General features: G+C 40.2%; 2 protein-coding genes across 8 annotated transcripts in view; one reads left to right on the forward strand and one right to left on the reverse strand.

Annotated features, from left to right (window-relative positions):
- Positions 1–2448, forward strand: part of ENO4 (enolase 4) — a 29028-nt gene extending 26580 nt beyond the window's left edge. For all 4 annotated transcript variants that reach the window (XM_044935093.1, XM_044935094.1, XM_006071685.3 and 1 more), the window contains one exon: positions 1569–2448. In XM_044935093.1, coding sequence (XP_044791028.1) covers positions 1569–1690 — 122 coding nt within the window. In that variant the 3' untranslated portion in view covers positions 1691–2448. The remainder of the gene's footprint in view (positions 1–1568) is intronic.
- Positions 2449–4643: 2195 nt separating this feature from the next.
- SHTN1 (shootin 1) overlaps positions 4644–19479 on the reverse strand; it is a 110537-nt gene continuing 95701 nt past the window's right edge. For 2 of the 4 annotated variants that reach the window (XM_044935096.1, XM_006071689.3), the window contains one exon: positions 4644–6457. In XM_044935096.1, coding sequence (XP_044791031.1) covers positions 6247–6457 — 211 coding nt within the window. In that variant the 3' untranslated portion in view covers positions 4644–6246. The remainder of the gene's footprint in view (positions 6458–19479) is intronic. The other 2 variants (XM_044935097.1, XM_006071691.3) reach the window with 1 other exon arrangement.

Below are 19479 nucleotides of genomic sequence, written 5' to 3' on the forward strand. Positions count from 1 at the left end.
ATGTACCAGCTACCTGGAGAGAAAACCCCCAATATGCATTTTTACTCTTTATGTATTACTGTGATAGCTAAAAGAAAGCATGCAAAGACGTTTAAAGAGACCAATACTTGTCTTTGCAAAATTCTAAAACTATTTGCATTTTAAAATGGAATTGACAGACTGCAAAAAAGGATGTTATTTAAGTAGTGCTGACGTACTTGTTACCATAAATCAGGGATCCCCAACTTGCGGGATCTAATGTCTGATGATCTAAGGTGGATCTGATGTAATTAATAACAAAGTGCACAATAAATCTAACGCACTTGAATCATCCCAAAGCCATCCATCCCCTCACCACCCTCCCCTGGTTCGTGGAAAAACTGTCTTCCATGAAACAAGTCCCTGGTGTCAAAAAGGTTGGGGGCCGGCCACTGCCATAAATGTAACTCTTGAATGAGATATATTACAGAAAGTATTGTGGACAAGCAAGGAAGTCCTACTCAATACAGGCACTTTTTTCAGGGACCAATAGAAACTATAAATTTGTCACATGTAACATATGTAATGACCTTGACACACATCTTAAGATTTATAGAAAAAAAAAAAGATATAATGGGGAGACTATGTTTCAGTCATGTAAGGGCAGTCAAAAGTTCGTATTATTTAGTGTGTAACATGAGGGCTTTTTTTTTCAAATGGGTAAAATTATATGGCTCCTACTTACTGTCTGATTAATTTTTGTCATCCTGACTCATGGAAGCTTTAGATTCCCTAAATGACTGATCACATTTCCAACCAGACTTCGCCACAAGGGTAACAGCTGCTTCGGGGCATCAAAAAGGACTCTAGTGACCGGGGGCCCAGCTCCTCCCTGGTGACAGTGCCGGCCTCTGAGCATTCCGGAATGGATTAACAGATTAATGAGGATTTTGCTGACATTGGCAGTGGTCAATACATGTGAAGGGGGACCAAAAAAACTGGAAAAGCAAACCACTCCACTGAGAGGTTGCGTAGGAAATCTTGGCAAAAGCTCAGCCGTTAAAACACTGTTCTTGCCTACGGGGACCTGAGTGCAACAGTCTAAGCTGACAGAGGCTGATCTTGGAATAGTTAGTTGGCAACGGTTTGTCTCATGCAGAGAGCACTGGCCTTCCCTCCAGTTCATCTTCCTCTTATCCTATGGTGCTCAGCCTCTGCCCAAAGTCCGCTGTATACCAGACGTTCCAGAATGTTGTCTAAGGATACAATGCAGACTGAACAAAACAAGTGTATTGCAGCTAACGTATAACCAATGACAGGCCCACTCTTTGGCAGTTCTAGAATCCTTTCTAATGGTGGTGTGACATCTCTGGACAGTTCTGAAGCTGGTCTCCTTTAAATCCTGTAATAAACATAAAAACTGGAACCAGGGGCTTCCCTGCTGGTCCACTGGTTAAGACCCTATGCTTCCAATGCAGGGAGCATGGGTCTGATCCCTGGTCAGGGAACTAAGATCCCACATGTCACATAGCCAAAAAAAAAAAAAGAAAAAAGAAAAAAAGAAATCAGCCACTGAATTAGTAAACTTTATTGTTGTCATTTTTTAATAGGCTTCAATGAAGAACACACATTTTTCTCCTGGAATGAGGAAGCTGAAAAGGCTGGTGAGCTGCACAAGGTCCCTGAGCCCATCTTCCCCACAGAAGTTGCGGAGGAACTCGCCAAACTTTGAGCATCTTCCCACCGGGGTTGCACGCACCCCAGCTGACAGCCACACCACTCAGACTGTTAGACTGATAGACCTGGAGGATATCTTCATTTTGCTTTTGCTCCAAAAACTTCACTAACTTGTGTGCTTTTTCTTCCTTTACGTTTACTGTTTGGTGAAAGACAGAGATAGTATTTTGCCTGAAATTATACCTGTGAACCTGTCTTCCAGCTGTCACATTTCTGTGGGGATCCTGTTTGTACCTGTTCATGCTCTGGTTCATGGAAAAACTGTCTTGCACATGTTTGTATATGTCCATTTGAGGGGGAGGGGTCATGACCCAGTAGAACAGTCCAATATTTTTGCCACCAACTCCACACTCAGTTCAAACACCCCATACTTTACTAGTCAGAACATCTCTAAAAATAAACATCTTTTACACTGGGAGCCTTCTCTGCCAGGAAAAGGTATACATCTTCTCTTTTTATCTTAAATATCCATGCTATAAAGCACACACACAGTTTTATAGCCAACCTCGTGCAAAACTATGAGTTTCACATATTTTTTTAAGAGCCAAACAGCTTCCTCTAACTTTCCTACCCTCAAATCCCTTTTCTCTGATTCCCACCTCTTTCTAAATTTTAATTTTTCATCTATCATTTATATCTCTGGGGAATCTCCTTAGAGCCTTTTTGGAATGAGTATAAATGATAAAATAAATGAGTATAAATTCAGTAAACACTGAGTTTATTCATTTGATGAATGAATAAATACTTTTAAAGCCATTAAATGCATAATTATTTTTATTATAGCACCTAGTAGGTGATTAAAAACGATGCAACATATAGATTGTCTTTTTTGAAAGCTGGTATTGGGGTGATCGAGGAGAGTCAAAACCAACCATGTTCAAACACTGACCTGTAATATAATAACATCCAGTGGCTTTATATGATTTAAATTCTCTGTTCAGTTACCATGTTTTTTCCCCAAATTACATAAACTGCTACGTACTGACCTGTGAGAAAGTTGGCTAAGTTTAGATTTCTGGTGTATTCTCTAAGTTTTTCTAAGCACGCCGAGGACCTCTCCGTTGAAGAGAGTGCTAACAGGGAGATGTAATGATCTTATGGCAGAGCCAAGGCCTTACTCTCAAAGCAGTGACTTAAAGTAGGCTCCGTGGCAGGTTCGTTCAAAGCCCAAGGCAGGAGGGTTGGTTGGTATCACTCTGAAATTAAGAGCTGTGTCACACTGTGCGATTGTGGTTGCCTTTCCTGATTCTTAGCAATAAACAATGTACCCACACACACATACACACACACACACAGGAAATATGGGCGGTCACGTGAGAGTATGCCCTGAAACTGTGATACAAATTATAACCGAATGAAGCCACAACAAAATGTACAACTTAGTAACTGAATAATTAAAAATTAACCAAAGAGGTGACTTATTACCTCAACCAAGTCAACACTAATTTTAGTGCTGAGCACTGCCTATTCTCCTTGACCTCACTTGAGGCCTGGGGTCACCAAATGGACATTAGCACTTTAAGTTTCTGAGAGTGATAAGCACTGTTTCTATTTATATATTTTCTCTCTCTACACACGTTACAGGACATGTAATAGATATAAACCGTATCATGGACCCAATGGACATGAGTTTGGGTGAACTCCGGGAGTTGGTGATAAGCCAGGGAGGCCTGGTGTGCTGCAGTTTATGGGGTCGCAAAGAGTCGGACCCGACTGAATGACTGAACTGAAGATATTACATATGAGATGAAAGAAACTCATCATACCCTTTATTAGAAATGGCAGGGGGACTGGGGAATGTTAGTGCTTGGAGGAAACTTCAAATCCAGTCCTTAAGTAAGGGCTGCTTGATGACCATACTAAGGTCAATGATGATGAGAGATGCTTATCCATTCTCCACAACTTATTGCCACATAAGCTGAAGCCATTCCGTGATGAAATGATTAAATATGTATTGGAGTGGGTTGCCAGTCTCTTCTCCAGGAGATCTTCCCAACCCAGGGATCAAACCTGTGTCTCATGCATTGCAGGCAGATTTTTTACCATCCAGCCACCAGGGAAGCCCCTAAACATGTATGGTGTGCATTTATAAAAATCATCCAAGCCTTGCTTTTAACATTCTGTGAAACAGACTATCATTTACCTGACAAATATCCTAAAAATGGCGTGGAAGGATAATTAACAGTAATCTTTACCTGCCTTACTCTATTTCTAATAGACATTTTACTGTTAACAAAAAAGGTAAGGAAGGAGGAATAACTGGTGAGTAGTAGAATCTGCCTGCAATGTGGAAGACCCAGGTTTGATCTCTGGGTTGGGAAGATCCTCTGGAGAAGGAAATGGCAACCAACTTCATTATTCTTGCCTGGGAAATCTCATGGACAGAGGAGCCTGGCAGGCTACAGTCCACAGGGGTTGCAAAGAGTCAGACACGACTGAAGCTACTAACACACAGAGTCAGAGCCGCAACGTCCATTGTTTTCACTCAGGCCAATCAAGGTTGCATGGTTTTAGCCCTGTTAACGCCACAGTTATTTCCACAGGAATGGCCAACTGCTGAAACCAATGGAGGTGAGTTTATATGAGACTAGCTCAGCTACAAAAAGGTACTAGAAATAATTTTATCAAAGTAATTTTAAATACTTTGTGATCATGGTGAAGGAATAAGCAGCTCAGAAAAAAGTAAGAACCCTTTCAGAATACCAGTGACTAAATGTTGCCTGGTCCAGCTAACACATTTCACCAGATGACTGACTCTTTACCCTGGAAAGGGTGTGTGATGAGAGATGGAATTACAAATGTAACAGAATTTTGTATTTCCAAATACCTTTAAGACACATGCCAGCAGACAATATACACAGGGATGGGGAAAGCAGGAAGAAACGTAGCATAAAATTCCTCAAAAGAAATCATTTTGTGGATTATTAAAAATTACTAAACTTATCAAGTCTTACACAATTTTTTTATTAAAGGATGTCAAGTTTGGGGAACTAAACCAAAAATATCAATAACCACAAGTGACCTTTAGTGGGAAACTATTGGTGCTTTTTAATAAATGTGCTGAGGAGAGTTCAAATCACAGCATAACAGACCTTATTTCAGTGAATTAATGCCATTTGTAATTTGTATATCATACAGCAGTATTGTTCAATCAGGGGAAGTCACAGTTGAAAAGCATTACATTTTAATTCCCTATGAGTAAACTGATAAGCAACTGTAAAAACATCACTGGAAGAAACATGGAAACAGCCAAGCATAACGAACCTACAGAAGGATAATTATCTCCAAATTTAGGAAGTACATTTACTTGCCTAACCACCTTTTCAAGCCTATGTTCAGCATACGTGCAAAAATAAAATACAACTACTGCAATTATTACTATCATTTTCTTCCGCCCTTAGGTGAGTAACACCTGACAGCTTCATGCTGAGCTATGCTAACAAAACGAAACCTTTCACTTTCTTTAATAGTAAAATTACCCTTACTGAATCATTGTCATAAGAAAATGCATTCAAGTACATTACCACTTATTTTAAATAAACACCAATTTTGAAACAATCAACTTTGAAAAGCTGCATAAGTCTTTTTTTTTTAATCCCTGATTACATTTCTTTATTCGCTGTGGTAGACTGAAACATTGTATTTTTAGAGACTATCACCTAATTTGTTTAAAAACAAAACAAAACAACAAACTTGTGTAATGTAAAACAGCAGTGAAGCATGAAACTGTATGCTTGTCGCTTATCTTCACTGTACGTAAGAACTGGGATAAAATATGGTACTTGTGCCACATGAGTACATGAGAAAACACAATTGACCCATAGCACTGAACACACCGTTTACCAAGATAATACTCTATTAAATTCAAGCTTTGGACTTCACCTCAATTCTGCATTCAGGCCACTAGAGCATTCCCTCCAAAGTCTTTGGGAGGCTTTGGACACAATCATCCCATAGTTAATAATGTGTGTAATTAACACTGAGTATGAGACTGCTAGCTTGACATCAGCTCCTAAAATTTAAGCTTATCTCAGTATATCCTAGAAAGTAATTTGTATACCACAGTGCCTAACAATTTCCATGCTACTGAAGTTTCTCCATCCAAAAAAAAAAAAAAAGGATCAGATACGCAAAACAGAAGCTTCTCTGGGTTTTTTTAAAATCACCTTTTTAAGCTAGTCAGTTCTGTTTATCCAATTATACACAAGTGCTGCAACCTTTCATCATTACATTTGATTAGCGGTATGCACATTACCTAAGAAGATAACATCTGAATTTTTTGTTATCTTCTAAAAGAAGTCACATTTAATACAGTAATTAGAAAAAAATCTTATCCCTATAAACATTAAAAAAAGCTACCAAGAATGGGTATTTTGCTAAATAGCTTACTTATATTTATAGGTGAACTACTTACAAAAGTGACATCAGAAAAGAACCTATATTCTGAATACAGTGACAAGAACAGTGTCTATAGCCCTTGCCAATACACCAAAACTAATCATGTGCTCGTTACAAAAGGACTTCCGCACGTGCCAGCCTTCGGTTTACAGATCAGCAGTTGGAGCTGCTGGAGTCTCTCACTCTCTGTTTGTATCCTGGTTTAGTTTCACCTTCATCATCCTTGTGTTGAGCTGGATCTTTCTCAGCGACCTGGTCTTTGGTTTGAGGTTCGTGTGTGGAAACAGGATCTAAAACTACAACCGGTTTGGCTTGTTTTCCACTGCCAATGTATTGTTTCCTGTATCCAGTGTTACTGGGAGGCCTAGGGGGTGAACAGTTAAACAAACAAACAAAAAATTAAAAGCAGAGAGAGAAAGCATTTATCTTTCCGTATTCCTGGATTCAGAGGAGCAAAAACCCCAAAACATTCTAAGTCTAGTCAACATGCAAAAAGTGGTCTTTGAGGTGCCAGCCATTAAAAAAAAAAAAAGCTATTAGATTACATCTTAGGAACACAAGGCCAGAAGAAAGGCGGAAAAAGTCAGAGCAATTAACTGCGGAAGTGTTAAAAAGCCAAAGGCACCTACCTGCTTAATCGCACACTCTGCTCATAGAAGCACAAAGCTCACAGGTCCTCTGTGCATACCGCCCCACTGCCTGCTGCCCCCCACTCCTGCCCCACCTCTGCTTAGCTGGAAGGAGGCAGGGAGCCCCTCCCTTGTGTGCCCAGGGAACATGGAGTTGCAGACTAGCTCTGAGGAGACTACATGGAGGAGGGAAATAAATCACCACCATCCCCCATGGGCAGCTGAGAGATGTGCCAGCTGCTGCCGTTTGCTGGCAGGAATGACTCTGGTCAGACCTGGGGAGGAACGAGGGCGGATGGGAGAATCTAGAGGTAGAGGGTCAGCTGAAATGCCGAGTTACCACTTTTTCTAAAAAGGAGAGCCACATTTGAGAAAATTCTTATTGAATTTCAAATGGCAGTTTATTTTTCCACTGAGGTTTCCTCTCTTCTCTTCTGATGTAAGAAGCTACTGCTTCTCCAGCTAAACAGGCAGTAATTTCCTTGTGGAAATGGAGATGTCCTGAAACGCTCTTCTCTTGCCATGTGTCAGGAGATTAGGCTGAAGGCACCTAGTCCTCTCAGAAGACAGGACAGCAGCAACCATCTGAAGGGGCTAGACTGCTGATCTGATGCCTGGAGGTTGAGGGGTGTGTTGTAGGAAGGGCAGAGGCTATTCAGACTTATCTGGTCTTCCTGGTGGTTGCTAGGACGTTAACCATGACCCAGCAACCTTTGTCCCGTGTCCACCTCTGGATGTCAGGATGAGTAGTGATGAACTGCTGGCCAGGTCTCCCCACTGCTCTACTAGTCCCCCTGATCAGTCAATGTCTATTATTCCCTGACCCCTAGGTCAGACCTGCTGGTTGACACTCCCTTACTGCCTCATACTTCTCCCTTGTTGGACTTACCACAGTTACAGTTAAATAACCAGTTGTTAAATGTCTGTCTCTTTAAGTAACATGTAAGCATCCACGAGTTGGACTGTTTAGCTTTGTTCATAGTTATACGCCAGCACCCAGAGTAGACCCATTTGTGGAGTAAACAAATGAGCGAATACTAATGAACTACCGTACGTGAAAGGCTCAGAATGAATGCTCAGAAACCAAGGCTTTTGTGTGAGCAGGTCTGGATACCTCTATTGTACAACAAAAGCAACAAGAACAAATGATTAACTGTTGAGACAAAGTGGCCTGCACGATCCAGCCACAGGTAACAAAACTCCAACCCAGGGACCACGGTTTTATCACCTAGCGCTATGAGATCTGTCCTGATGTTTGAAAACCATTATAAGGCTTTCCAGTTACACTGTGTGACTTGATTATCATCAATAAGTAACTAGCACATAACTGTATGCTTTGGAGGAGTAAAAGCAGAGAGATGATCAGAGGCCTGAGAGGAAAGTTACAACGTAGTGAGCACAGATTCCTTTATTTTTGCCTGAATCTGGCAACACCCTTTTCATTAGCAGACACCTCTGACACTGCCCACCTGCTCTGGCCAAAGATCCACTTCTCAAGATATCTGTTACTGTGTTCTGGCAATCACCATGGGATGAATTTACCCCAGTGGTATCTGGCTTGACTTTCTCTGACCTAGGGAACACCTGAAAGACCGAATCCATGGTTGGAGAAGCAGAACCACTGTGAAAGGCCTAAGGATTCACTATAGGTTAGACCTCAGGCAATGGAGAGAGCCAGTCAGGCAGTCTACGTGAGTCTGTGTATGATGCTGGGCCTGAAATCAGCATGTCGTGCAGGTGAGAAGCAGCAAGAAGCTGAGGACAAACAAGAGCCCCATCTCACAATCCCCAATCCTGAAGATGCAGGCGAGCTTCAGGGTAAACCTGGAGCCCTTCCACAGGGAATCACACATGCATCTGGCTCAAGATCTGGGGAAGCTAGAAGGGGAGATGGGGGCAGCTGTGCCACATGCCAACTAGGTAACAATGTGCATGAGCAGTAAAAGCACCTGCCCTACACACACTTTCAGAGCATTAAAAAAAAAAAAAAAAGACTATTATGTCACTTCCACTTTCTAAATCTCATGCCAATTTCTCTTGTGGTGAAGCCTAACCTGGAAACAAATGGGTAAGAGAATTCAAGGGAATTCTAGAAAATGAGGTCCCAGCCTAGCTAAACTGTTACAGTCAAAGTCACATAAAATCTGCCAGTCAAGTCCCTAGTCTGGTTCTGCGACACTGGGTCTAAGCCCATTGCTGGCTTAGACCAGATAAGCTGGCCAGTCTGCTCGACACATGCAATGGAGGTATCCATCTCATTCCAGGTGAGCAATTTCCATCCACCCATACTGACCTTCATTCATCACTTTTGTAGAACTACCATGGATGTTTTCATGCCCACATGTGTCTGCAGGTGAAAGGGGTGGTGAACATATCCTAAAAATGCTTTCTTCATCAGCTGGAGGCTGAAAACTTCCAGGAAGTGCTCTTGGGGCTCCACAACAGCAACAAATGATGTTGACTCAACTGAAAGCTCAGAAACTCTGTATGGCCAGGCTCAATTTTCCTGGAATTGTCTCGGTCCAGAGAATTGCTGTTCTTTCCTGAAGTAGGCTTCTCAATAACTAATAGATTAATCTATTATTAATCTATTCACCTGTAGACTCCAGTTTGAGAACTCCTTTGCTTGTCACTGAACTTGGCACAGTGGAAAACTTCTTTGACTCTATGTGTTGAGAATCAGAGTTAACTAGTTTCTTAAAGATAATGACCACTGGCTTGTAATTCCAAAGGGCTGAAGCTAAAAGGGACTATGGCAATCATCTAGTCCAACTGGTTCTTTTACAGATAAGGAAAATGAGGTTTGGAGAAGGGAGGAGCAAGATCTAAAATTATACAGCTTATCAGTGGCAGAGCTAAGACAAGAATCAGAAGTTTCTATCTCCCTGTTCCTGACTCTCCCACAATATCACATAGCTTTTTACCAAAGGCATCTTCTAAAAACACGATGATGCCGCCACAGGCTAATTCTGATATGTTTACAGATTCTTTCTGAATCCTTGTTTTCACCTGCATGTTTCAGATCTATAAATACAAAATTCATCCCTTGGAGGTATCCCTTGTTTTGTTTCTTTCCTTTGTGACTTAAACCTAGCTCTTCCTGGTTTGACATCATTAAGTCCATTCCTGGTTCCCATGGGGGAGCAGCCCAGGGCTCCTTCCGGAATGAGGGGCCTCATTGTACCTCCAGTTCCATCTTATGGGGAGAGCCAGAAAGCCCCCCAGTGATGGTGCTCAGAACCCAGGCTCCTGCTCTAGGCAGCCACAGTGGCAGGTTCTAGAAGGTTAAATCTGAGGCTTCTCCCCAAGGTGAAAAATCCCAGGTGCTCAAACACAACAATCCAATAGGAACTGCAGTATACCACTGTTTGGTTCAGTTTTTCTACTTTAATTTGTCTAAGAGCAATGATCCCAAATAAGGAATTAAAGTCAGTATTCATAAAAAGGATGGCAGACCTTCTCTTGTAAGCTGCAAAATCTCCAAGCAAAGCTTAAATTTTAGAGCTGACATGAAGACTCAAATCATGGACTGTTCAGGCTGAGGGATTACTGACATGAACCAGTCCATCCTTCTCATTTGTCAGGTGAAGACACCAAAGAATAGTGGGTTAAATGCTTGTGTGGGCACACAATTTGTTAATAGCAGATAAGGATTAACATTGTGGCATCTTGACTTCTTGTCAAGTATTTTTTTTCTTACCACAACAGAGTAGCAGTGATTTTTTGATCCATTCAAATAGGTGTTTTTGTGAGTCATTTTCAATCATTTGTTAAGTGCTATTCCAAGACAAAAAGAAAAACCAAAAAGCAAAATAAAAGCTAGGAGAAAATATACTAATCTATGCCACTCTATGAAGCCTAATGCCCAAGTAGTGGGCAGGCCAAAAAATTCATTTGGGTTTTCCCATAACATCTTACGGAAAAACCCAAATGAACTTTTTGGCCAACTCAACACTACTTGGTTGCCCTTTCAGAAAGCAGTTACTTTTCCCTGCCTGCAAGAGGGCCAGAAGGTGAGGCTGGGGCAGATGGGGCCACTTGCTAGTAAAAGGGAAAACCTGACTCCAGCTGGTACTGGTACCAGAAGAATCAGAACAATTGCAAACGGTAATGCCCAAAATTGAACTTTATAATAAAGGGACTCAGTGATTTCTCAGACTGTGTTACAAGAGATGAAAGTGCAGCTTTCTAATTCTTAAAAAAGCACATCATTGTTTGCATTCAATGAAATTTCATTCAAAATCAACTTTCCACATTCCAATTATATTCAACAACATTCTAGCTAACATTTCGGCTTCAATTCAAATTAACTAATGCCCCCAAAGAGTCCTAATAGACATGGTTCTGAGCTCAATTGAATACAATCAAAGCTCATGAAATGAAGGGGGGAAAATGCTTATTTCATGCAAATTTTGCATATCACTCAAGCTTAATTTTACTGATAATATAAAGGTGGGACATTTTGAACATTACAGTGAACGAAACTTTTAAGCGGCGAGAGTTATTTTATAAAATGCTACCTCTGAAAAGCTGATTGCCAAACAGTATAAAAACGGTTTGAGGCATAAATGCCAAGTTCATTTCTATTTCCCTTCTGAGGTAACTATCTTTCAAATCGCAACAGCTGGACTATTTAACACAATCTGGTGAATCAAAGTATAGTTCTTCTCTGGTCTCCCAGTGGGACGCCTGCATTAGTCGGTGGCAGCCATCCAACAGATGACGCACAGCCGGACGGTCTGAACTCTGCTTCATTTACAATAAAAATGGATAAAGCCGCAATCATATTTACCACCTTCAAGGACAGAAAACGGAAAGATTTAAATGTGTCTTTATAAAGTAGTTTCTTGGGAAAACTCCAAAAAGGAAGTCCGTTTTACATTTTCCCTTGTGTGAAAATAAGAAGTCTCGCTGCCCGCCCCCCGCCCCCGGCCCATCCCCAAGCCCTTTACAGAGTTGCTGCCGCAGGGAAGAGCAGCGGCACTGCAACCAGAGCGAGTTTTGTTTCTCTTAGACGTCCTGTTTTTCAGGACATTTTAACACACTTGTTCAAAATTTCCCCAAATCGAGTTTCAAACAAGAGATGAAACTGTCTATATTATTGCTCATTCTACTACTTTTAAATATCATGAAGGTAAAATGAAACTAATTCTTTTTGGCTTTGTGTACTTTTTGAAACTGCATTCAGCTCAAAGAATAAATTAGTTGGCCAATTTGGGTCAGCTTCTGTTTGAGGGGAAAAGAGATATAGTTTTAAATTATGAAAAATAAATACTGTTAAGCAGCAGAATACCGCCACGCACGGATGAAAATCTGACATCACCTTCTGGATGCTGATTTGCTGTCAGGATTAACAAGAATCCCTTTTTAACAGAGGTTAACAATGGCTGGGCAAAGACTTCTGTGTCCACGTTGAGCCACAGTTTCTTTGGTGGAGTAACTGCAGCATAGCTTCTCAACGCACAGGTTACCTCCCAGACCACAGTGAATGCTACGAAGCCTTGTCCCAGTTCTTTTATTCCTCCAGTGTAAGCTGGGCTCTGCGCATTTACAGATTCCAAATACACTGGGCCCAGGGAGGCCAGGAAACTGAACCTTTCTCACCAGCAAAATCAATGATAAAGCATGAGCTAAGACTGGTTGTAGCTCAGGCAAAGATTCTTTTTTTAAATGTGTATGATACTTTTGGGGGCTACTTATAAAGGTTTTTGTAATTTTGTACAACCTAAGTCACCATGGAAAATTCACTGAGATCTCAGCTATGAAATGTGAATGCTATCTAAAAAAGAAATTTTAAGGGACATAAAGTTTTCCACCAGAATCACCATCTATAACATGGGCACCTCAAGAAAGCTGTCATGCACAAAATGTTTGTATTTTCATTCATAATTTTCAGAAAAATATTTTTAAATTTTAAGAGATTTTTCTTTAAATTTACTATATTAAATACTTTAAACTCTCTTTTAAGATGGTAAGTTGTGAAGAATTCAGTGTGCTACTTTTCATATAGTTATATGACAAAATATATTTCAGATGAAAAGCATTTATCAGGTTTCAGAAGTTAAATCAATTTATCCTCAGGTCTGAAACTACACTTAACTTATAGCCAGAACTTCTATTTGAATAAATTTTAAGTCTCCACTACTCCACAATAGAAAAATAAAAGGAAACACAAATACTGCAGAGACTACTGAAAGATGTTTAAAATAAATGACAAAGCACCAAAAGCAATTTGGTTCTCCATGCCGAAATGATACATTTTATGCTAAGTTTCTAAAAGTCATACCTGTTGGCAACAATAGGCAAATGTTACAAGGCAATTCATTCTTTGAGAGAACTGAGAATTGCTCAGCTGTATTTTTAACAGTTATTCTGAGATTTACTCAACAGAATTTTAACACTGGGTATAACAGAGCCTCAACAATTAATCTGGAAGCATTTGCTGTCTGTGGAGCAACTCGGAACACCTGTGAGACAAAACCGACAGGCCGGTCTTCTGGGCAGCCCACAGGAAAACTCCTACGGAGGGGGCTGAGTGAGGCAATCTCAACTTCCAGAACATCCAGTTGTTCTGCTAATTTTGTTGTTAAAACTTAATTGTCCATGTGCAGGCACACATGGAGAACCTTTGTCGTAGTGCTTAGCTGAGCAGAGCTGTTTCCTGCAGTATCCGTACACAATTCAGGGGTACTAAGATTACAGTGGAGAGCACAGCAAATCCTTTAATTGTATAAGAGCATCAGATTAAGCAGCAACGTCCATGCAGTTCATTCTGCTAGCTAGTCATCTCTTCTCAGAAACAAACGTTTACTAAGTACACAGAAGGTGCCCTCCTTTCTCTGCTCTGCACCACACAAGCAAACACACGCACACACACACACACGCACACACACACAAAAGGAAAGAAAAGAGGTGGAGGAGGGGGATGGGAGTAACAGGAAAACACACATACACACACACACACACACACACTCTGTCCACCACAAGGACTAAAAGAACTTGGCTCTATTCTATCTGAACAAAATGTTGACTCGAAAGAAATAGCTGTATGACCAACCAAGTTAACTTCCAGGTGAGACTTGAGACAATTTTATGCCAAGCTTCCCTAAAAATAAGTTGAGACTCTTAATTTCTACTTGGCAACATATTTCAAAAGCTGAAATTCTGCAGCTCTAATGCAAAAGAGCAATTTCATTTTTCTACATCCGTTCACACTGGAAATAATGGAGAAAAACCTGAAGAGAGACTACTTAAAAGTCAATCGATCTTTTAATTCAAACCCAGAAATGGCAATTAGATTTTTTTTCTTTCATAGAAACATTTGACTGATTATACTAACCATCAGACATCTAAAATTTATCTTTTATCAAGTATACTTCGGTAGTCAGTTAATGGCTCAAACAAGATGAACTCTCACAAAAATAAATCTGTGTGGGGCCAAAAGTCACATGTATTTCGAGATACCATAGATCTAGAAATTAAATGCAAATTGAAATAAAAAGGGCTTCACTGGAAATGGTCATTTTTCTATTGAAATTGAAGTCCTGTAATTGCTACATTGGTTTTTGTGTGTTTTTTTTTAAATTCTTCTATGGGGCACAATGTGACCTGTTTTGACCTCCCAAACAAAAAAGGCAAGCTAGCCGCCTGTCTGATGGTTAAAAAGGAAATTTTAAAAAGCCTGATAAAGCTTCGAGTTCGGGGGAGATCTGGGACAGAAGAGAAGCATGATGAATTAGAGAAGTGTTAACTGGAAGGGTCTCTGGCAATTGTGGCTTAAAAGCATCTTTAAGAATAGCCAAGAGATGAGGATATAGCTACGAGATTACTGCAAATCACACCAATTACAACAGAAACTGGGTTCTCCCCTGTGAAACAAGGTTTTAGAAATAAACTGGATGAAATGAAAAATCATCCATGAGGTTGACCACTTTGTTTAATTGTAACTGTCAGGAGGATAGTCACCTTTCTAAAAGTAATTAATAGAACAAGTGAACATAGATGAATAAAGCTCAGTACAGACAAGTAAGGCCACTTCTAAGATGAGACTGTTCAGAGATAGAAAGGCAAGATGGTGAAAACACAAGAAACTCCTGGGCCTCTGCCTGATTGTGCTGCAGAACTCTCGTAAGATCTGCTTACTTCTTTCTCCATGCTGCCGGCCCATTTGTCCTGCCTTTCTTTATAACTACCCATCTTTCTATAAGTAAGAGATGTCCCAATGGACACTACAGCCCAAACTCAAAGGAGCTAACGGGGAACTGACCAGAAGTGGAGTTGACTGACAGAGGTACAGCAGGAAGTGGCTACAACAATGAAATTTATTTGGGGCTGTAGAATGTATGTTTTGAAAAAACAGTATTCACAGTGATTCATCTTTATATTATCACATTATCATTTAGTAAAACATCTTTCTAATCCAATGGTTACAGTCAGATACATTCAAAGTACTTGACTTCTGGGAATGAACTAATCTTCAGCATGCTTGAAATGTCAATAAATAAAAAAATTCATAAATGAAACTTGGGCTTCCCTAATGGCTCAGTGCTAGAGTCCTCCTGCCAGTGCAGGAGATGCAGGTTCAATCTCTGAGTCAGAAAGATCCCCTGGAGGAGGAAATGGTAATCTACTCCAATATTCTTGCCCAGAAAATCCCATGGTCAGAGGAACCTGGTGGGTTACAGTTCATGGGGTCACAAAAGACTTGGACACAACTCAGGGACTAAACAACAACAAATGAAATTTATGCCAAAGACTAAAGGAGCTAAGGCTGGGATTCTAATGTATTAATTTCCAAAGTTTACTTGTGAAGCATGCTCCTTTACTGGACATTTGACAACATTAAAACAATTTCTTTCCAAATTCCTTTCCAGCTACTCTTTCGAGTCTTCTTGCTAATTTAGATGGACTCTACTTTTCAGAATTCTTGGTTTTACTGGGTAACATTTTCTTCCCATGGCAAAAGATATTTTAATTGTCTAGGTAGCCTTAGGAAGAGGAAAGATAAAAGAGATTACACCATCTAAGAGTATGCAGGGTCAGAGGAGCAGGATGCGAGAAACATAGGCCAAATGAACTACACTGCTTCCTACAGGGGAAACCTTATAGTCATTTTCTTCACTTCCATTCCTAGAGCTCTGAATACACACAATGAATATGCTGTCATTCAAAAGCATGGGCTTTAAAGTTAGAGTGAAAAAGGTTCAAATAAAATCTGACCCAACTATCGAGTGGGAATAGAATTTTGGGCAAATTATTTATGCCACTAAAACTCAGTTTTCTCATCTGTAAAATGGAGATAATGTCCAATCTGTACCTTTGGGAGAATCAAAGAATAAATGTTAGTGAAACATTAGTAACAACAACAAAACATTACAGAAGCAAATTCCAAAACTCTGAACCTCCAAATTGGAAACTGGCGCCATTACTCACAGCCTGCATCGGATATCTTATCCTGCACTAAGTTGCTTCAGTTGTGTCTGACTCTCTCCAACCCCGTGGACTGTAGCCCCCCAGGATCCTCTGTCTATGGGATTCTCCAGGCAAGAATACTGGAGTGGCTTATCATGCCCTCCTCCAGGGGATCTTCCCCACACAGGGATTGAACCCACGTCTCTTATGTCTCCTGCATTGCCAGGTGGGTCCTTTACCACTAGTACTACCTGGAAAAGTCCATCAGACCTCTTGCCTACAGCAATTTAAGCACATTTCCTCTCAGGTGAATGTTGCTAGAATATGGATACATATTAATATATATTGATGAAGAGTAACAGAAAACATTAACTTAAAAACAGGTGAAACATATACAATGGAAGGTTATAAACTTTCGTTCCCAAAGGTTTTCCCAATTCACTTCACTTATGTCAATCAAGAACATCAGGCTTTGCCATTCTGTTGATAATAGAGCTAACGTGTCTCACAGGATACAATGGAAAACAACTTTACCCATACTTAGGTATTGTACTGCATTTTCTTACTTACTGCTCAATTTATGTTTGCTACTGAAATATTAATTTCCTACCTACCCTTTAATCAATGCCCCAGATTATGTAAATTTGGAACCAGTCAACCTAACTAAAGAAACACGCTTTGATTTTCCTGTGTTGCACAGTACTTTTCTGTACATGTGGTTGGATGTCATGGGTCTGAGTCACATTTTTTTTAAATGCGTTTGTAACGGTGGCAAACTGAGGGCTATTTCCAAATACTGAGTCAGTGTGCAACAGGCAAGTCATTTGGGAACATGTTGAACATACAGTGGTGGTTAAAATGGATCATATAGTTTCTTGACCAAAATGAACACTGACACTAATTCTCTTACAGGACTCGCTGAGTGGCTCTAAAGCACTCTACTTCTCATCTGCTTTTTCCACTCCAAATTAAATGGATAGGAAAGACCTTCCAATTTACTTCCTCTGTGGTCAGATATCTCTAATCCAAGCAGCTCTAAAAGCATCTGGAGCAATAGTGACAGAGATGGAATGAGTATCCTGGCCCTGAAGGATAACAATCATTTCAATTTGGATTTGTAAGTTCCCCCGATATAGTTTGAAAATTAAAAATTTTCAAGAAATCATTTTACATTTCTAGGTTTTTGTGTGTTTTCTGTAAATCTATGTTTAGAGACATATTAGGAGTAGAAAATATGTGCTTAACTCTTTTCTTTTCTTAACTGTGAACATTTTTATCAAGCAACCACATTTGTGAGGGATTATTGGGCTTCCCTGGTGACTAAGATGGTAAAGAATCTGCCTGCAATGCAGGAGACCCAGGTTCAATCCCTGATTCTGGAAGATCCCCTAGAGAAGGGAATGGCAACCCACTCCAGTATTCTTGCCTGGAGAATTCCATGGACAGAGGAGCCTGGCAGGCTACATACAGTCCATGGGGGCGTGAAGAATCAAACATGACTGAGCGGCTAACCCTTTCACTCATTGGGGTTCTAGATCTGAGAGAGAATCTAGAGAGTACCTCAACTATTTGCCTCCATTTTAAACAAGAAAAACAAAACCAAAACAGAATAAAAGTTACATGATTTTCCCAAGGAAACCTGGACCAGTCAATAACCCGGGTGTGCAGTATCTAAGCTTTCAACTCTAACTTTTGTCTCTGATCATCCAGTAATGGCCCAGCATTATAATTAAGATAGAAAAGGAATTTGTTGAAATACTTTTCATTATTATTTAATTTACATGACAACCCTACAAGGTTACCCTCATCATCCACGTGAAGAACCAGTCACTGGTTAAATAACTTGCCTAAGGCCATAAAGATAATATAGCTAGCAAACTCAAGATATCATTGTAGAGCTGGCATTCTGGAAATAATTCGAAGCTACTTGCCACCCTGAGCATATGTGGGAAAACACTGGTTTATAAACCTGACCACACTGTGCTTCCTTGTTACTCCTTGCCCACTCTACAGGGTTTTACGGATGAAAATACAACTCATTCTTGTTCATTTGACCCTGTGCAACACTCAGTTTATTTCCAGGTACTATGGCTATCAAAAAGTAATTACGGTTATCTTTTTAAACTTCTGTAATTTGGAATTTTCCCTATTTTATATTGACCAACAGGGCCATTGATTAGCTTGAATCAATGAGTCTTACTCTATTTTAACATAGTCAGTTTACTCTGGATCAGCTGCAGAGAGCATGAGAGCAAAAATAAAGCTTATACTATTCATTTGCTTGGCCAGCTCCTTACCTCTCATAGTATAAAGGGAGATTATAAACATAATTCCTCCTGAACAATTACTAATCAGAATTAATGAAATTCAAATTCATCGTTAGATTTAAGATATTATTACCAGATAGTACATACTTACTGGGCTTCCCAGGTGGTGCTAATGGTAAAGAACGTGCCTGCCAATGCAGGATATATTTTGGGTTTGATCCCTGGGTTGAGGAGATTCCCTGGAAGAGGACATGACAACCCACTCCAGTATTCTTGCCTGGAGAATCTCATGGACAGAGGAGCCTAGAGGGCTACAGTCCACAGCGTGACAAAGAGCTGGACACGACTGAAGCAACTTGGCACACACACATATACTTATTAGAAATAATTAAGAGGACACAGATATTCCTAAAGCTATTATTAAAGGGGAAATAGAAACAATTAGATTTCTCCAAGTCCCGATTATCTTCTTTTTCATTTTTCTTCAGAAAAACAAACAAAAAACTTTGCTTGCGCAGGCTGGTGACAAGAATGTTAATTAATTCTTACAACGAAGTATCAAAGGTGTCTCCTGCCATTTCCTAAGTCCCTAAGAAATAAACCCATGTATTTCTGTCTCCACAATTTACCAAACAGGACTTACTCAGTTATCTGGAACACACACATAATTTTAGGGATTTATTAAAAGGAAAATAAACTTTCTGGGAAGAGCTTGATGCTATTTAATTTTCTGGATAAGTGAAGATCTTACACAGAAAACATCTATGTTTCTTCCTTCACTTTACAAGGCTTCTTAGTAGTTAGCAAACTTTCCTGTCCACTTGAGGCCAATCAAATGAGCACAGGCGAAACATTCTTTTACAACTGGGTCTGCAGTCTCTGGTCACTCTATCTTGTATAGCTACAAAGAAGTGAAAGTGAAGTCGCTTAGTCATGTCCAACTCTTTGCGACCGCATGGACTGTAGCCTACCAGGCTCACCCCTCCATGGGATTCTCCAGGCAAGAGTACTGGAGCGGGTTGACATTTCCTTCTCCAGGGGATATTTCCAACCCAGGGATCGAACCTGGGTCTCCCGCG

Source organism: Bubalus bubalis, chromosome 23, assembly GCF_019923935.1.
Source record: "Bubalus bubalis isolate 160015118507 breed Murrah chromosome 23, NDDB_SH_1, whole genome shotgun sequence".
NCBI classification, from domain to species: Eukaryota; Metazoa; Chordata; class Mammalia; order Artiodactyla; family Bovidae; genus Bubalus; species Bubalus bubalis.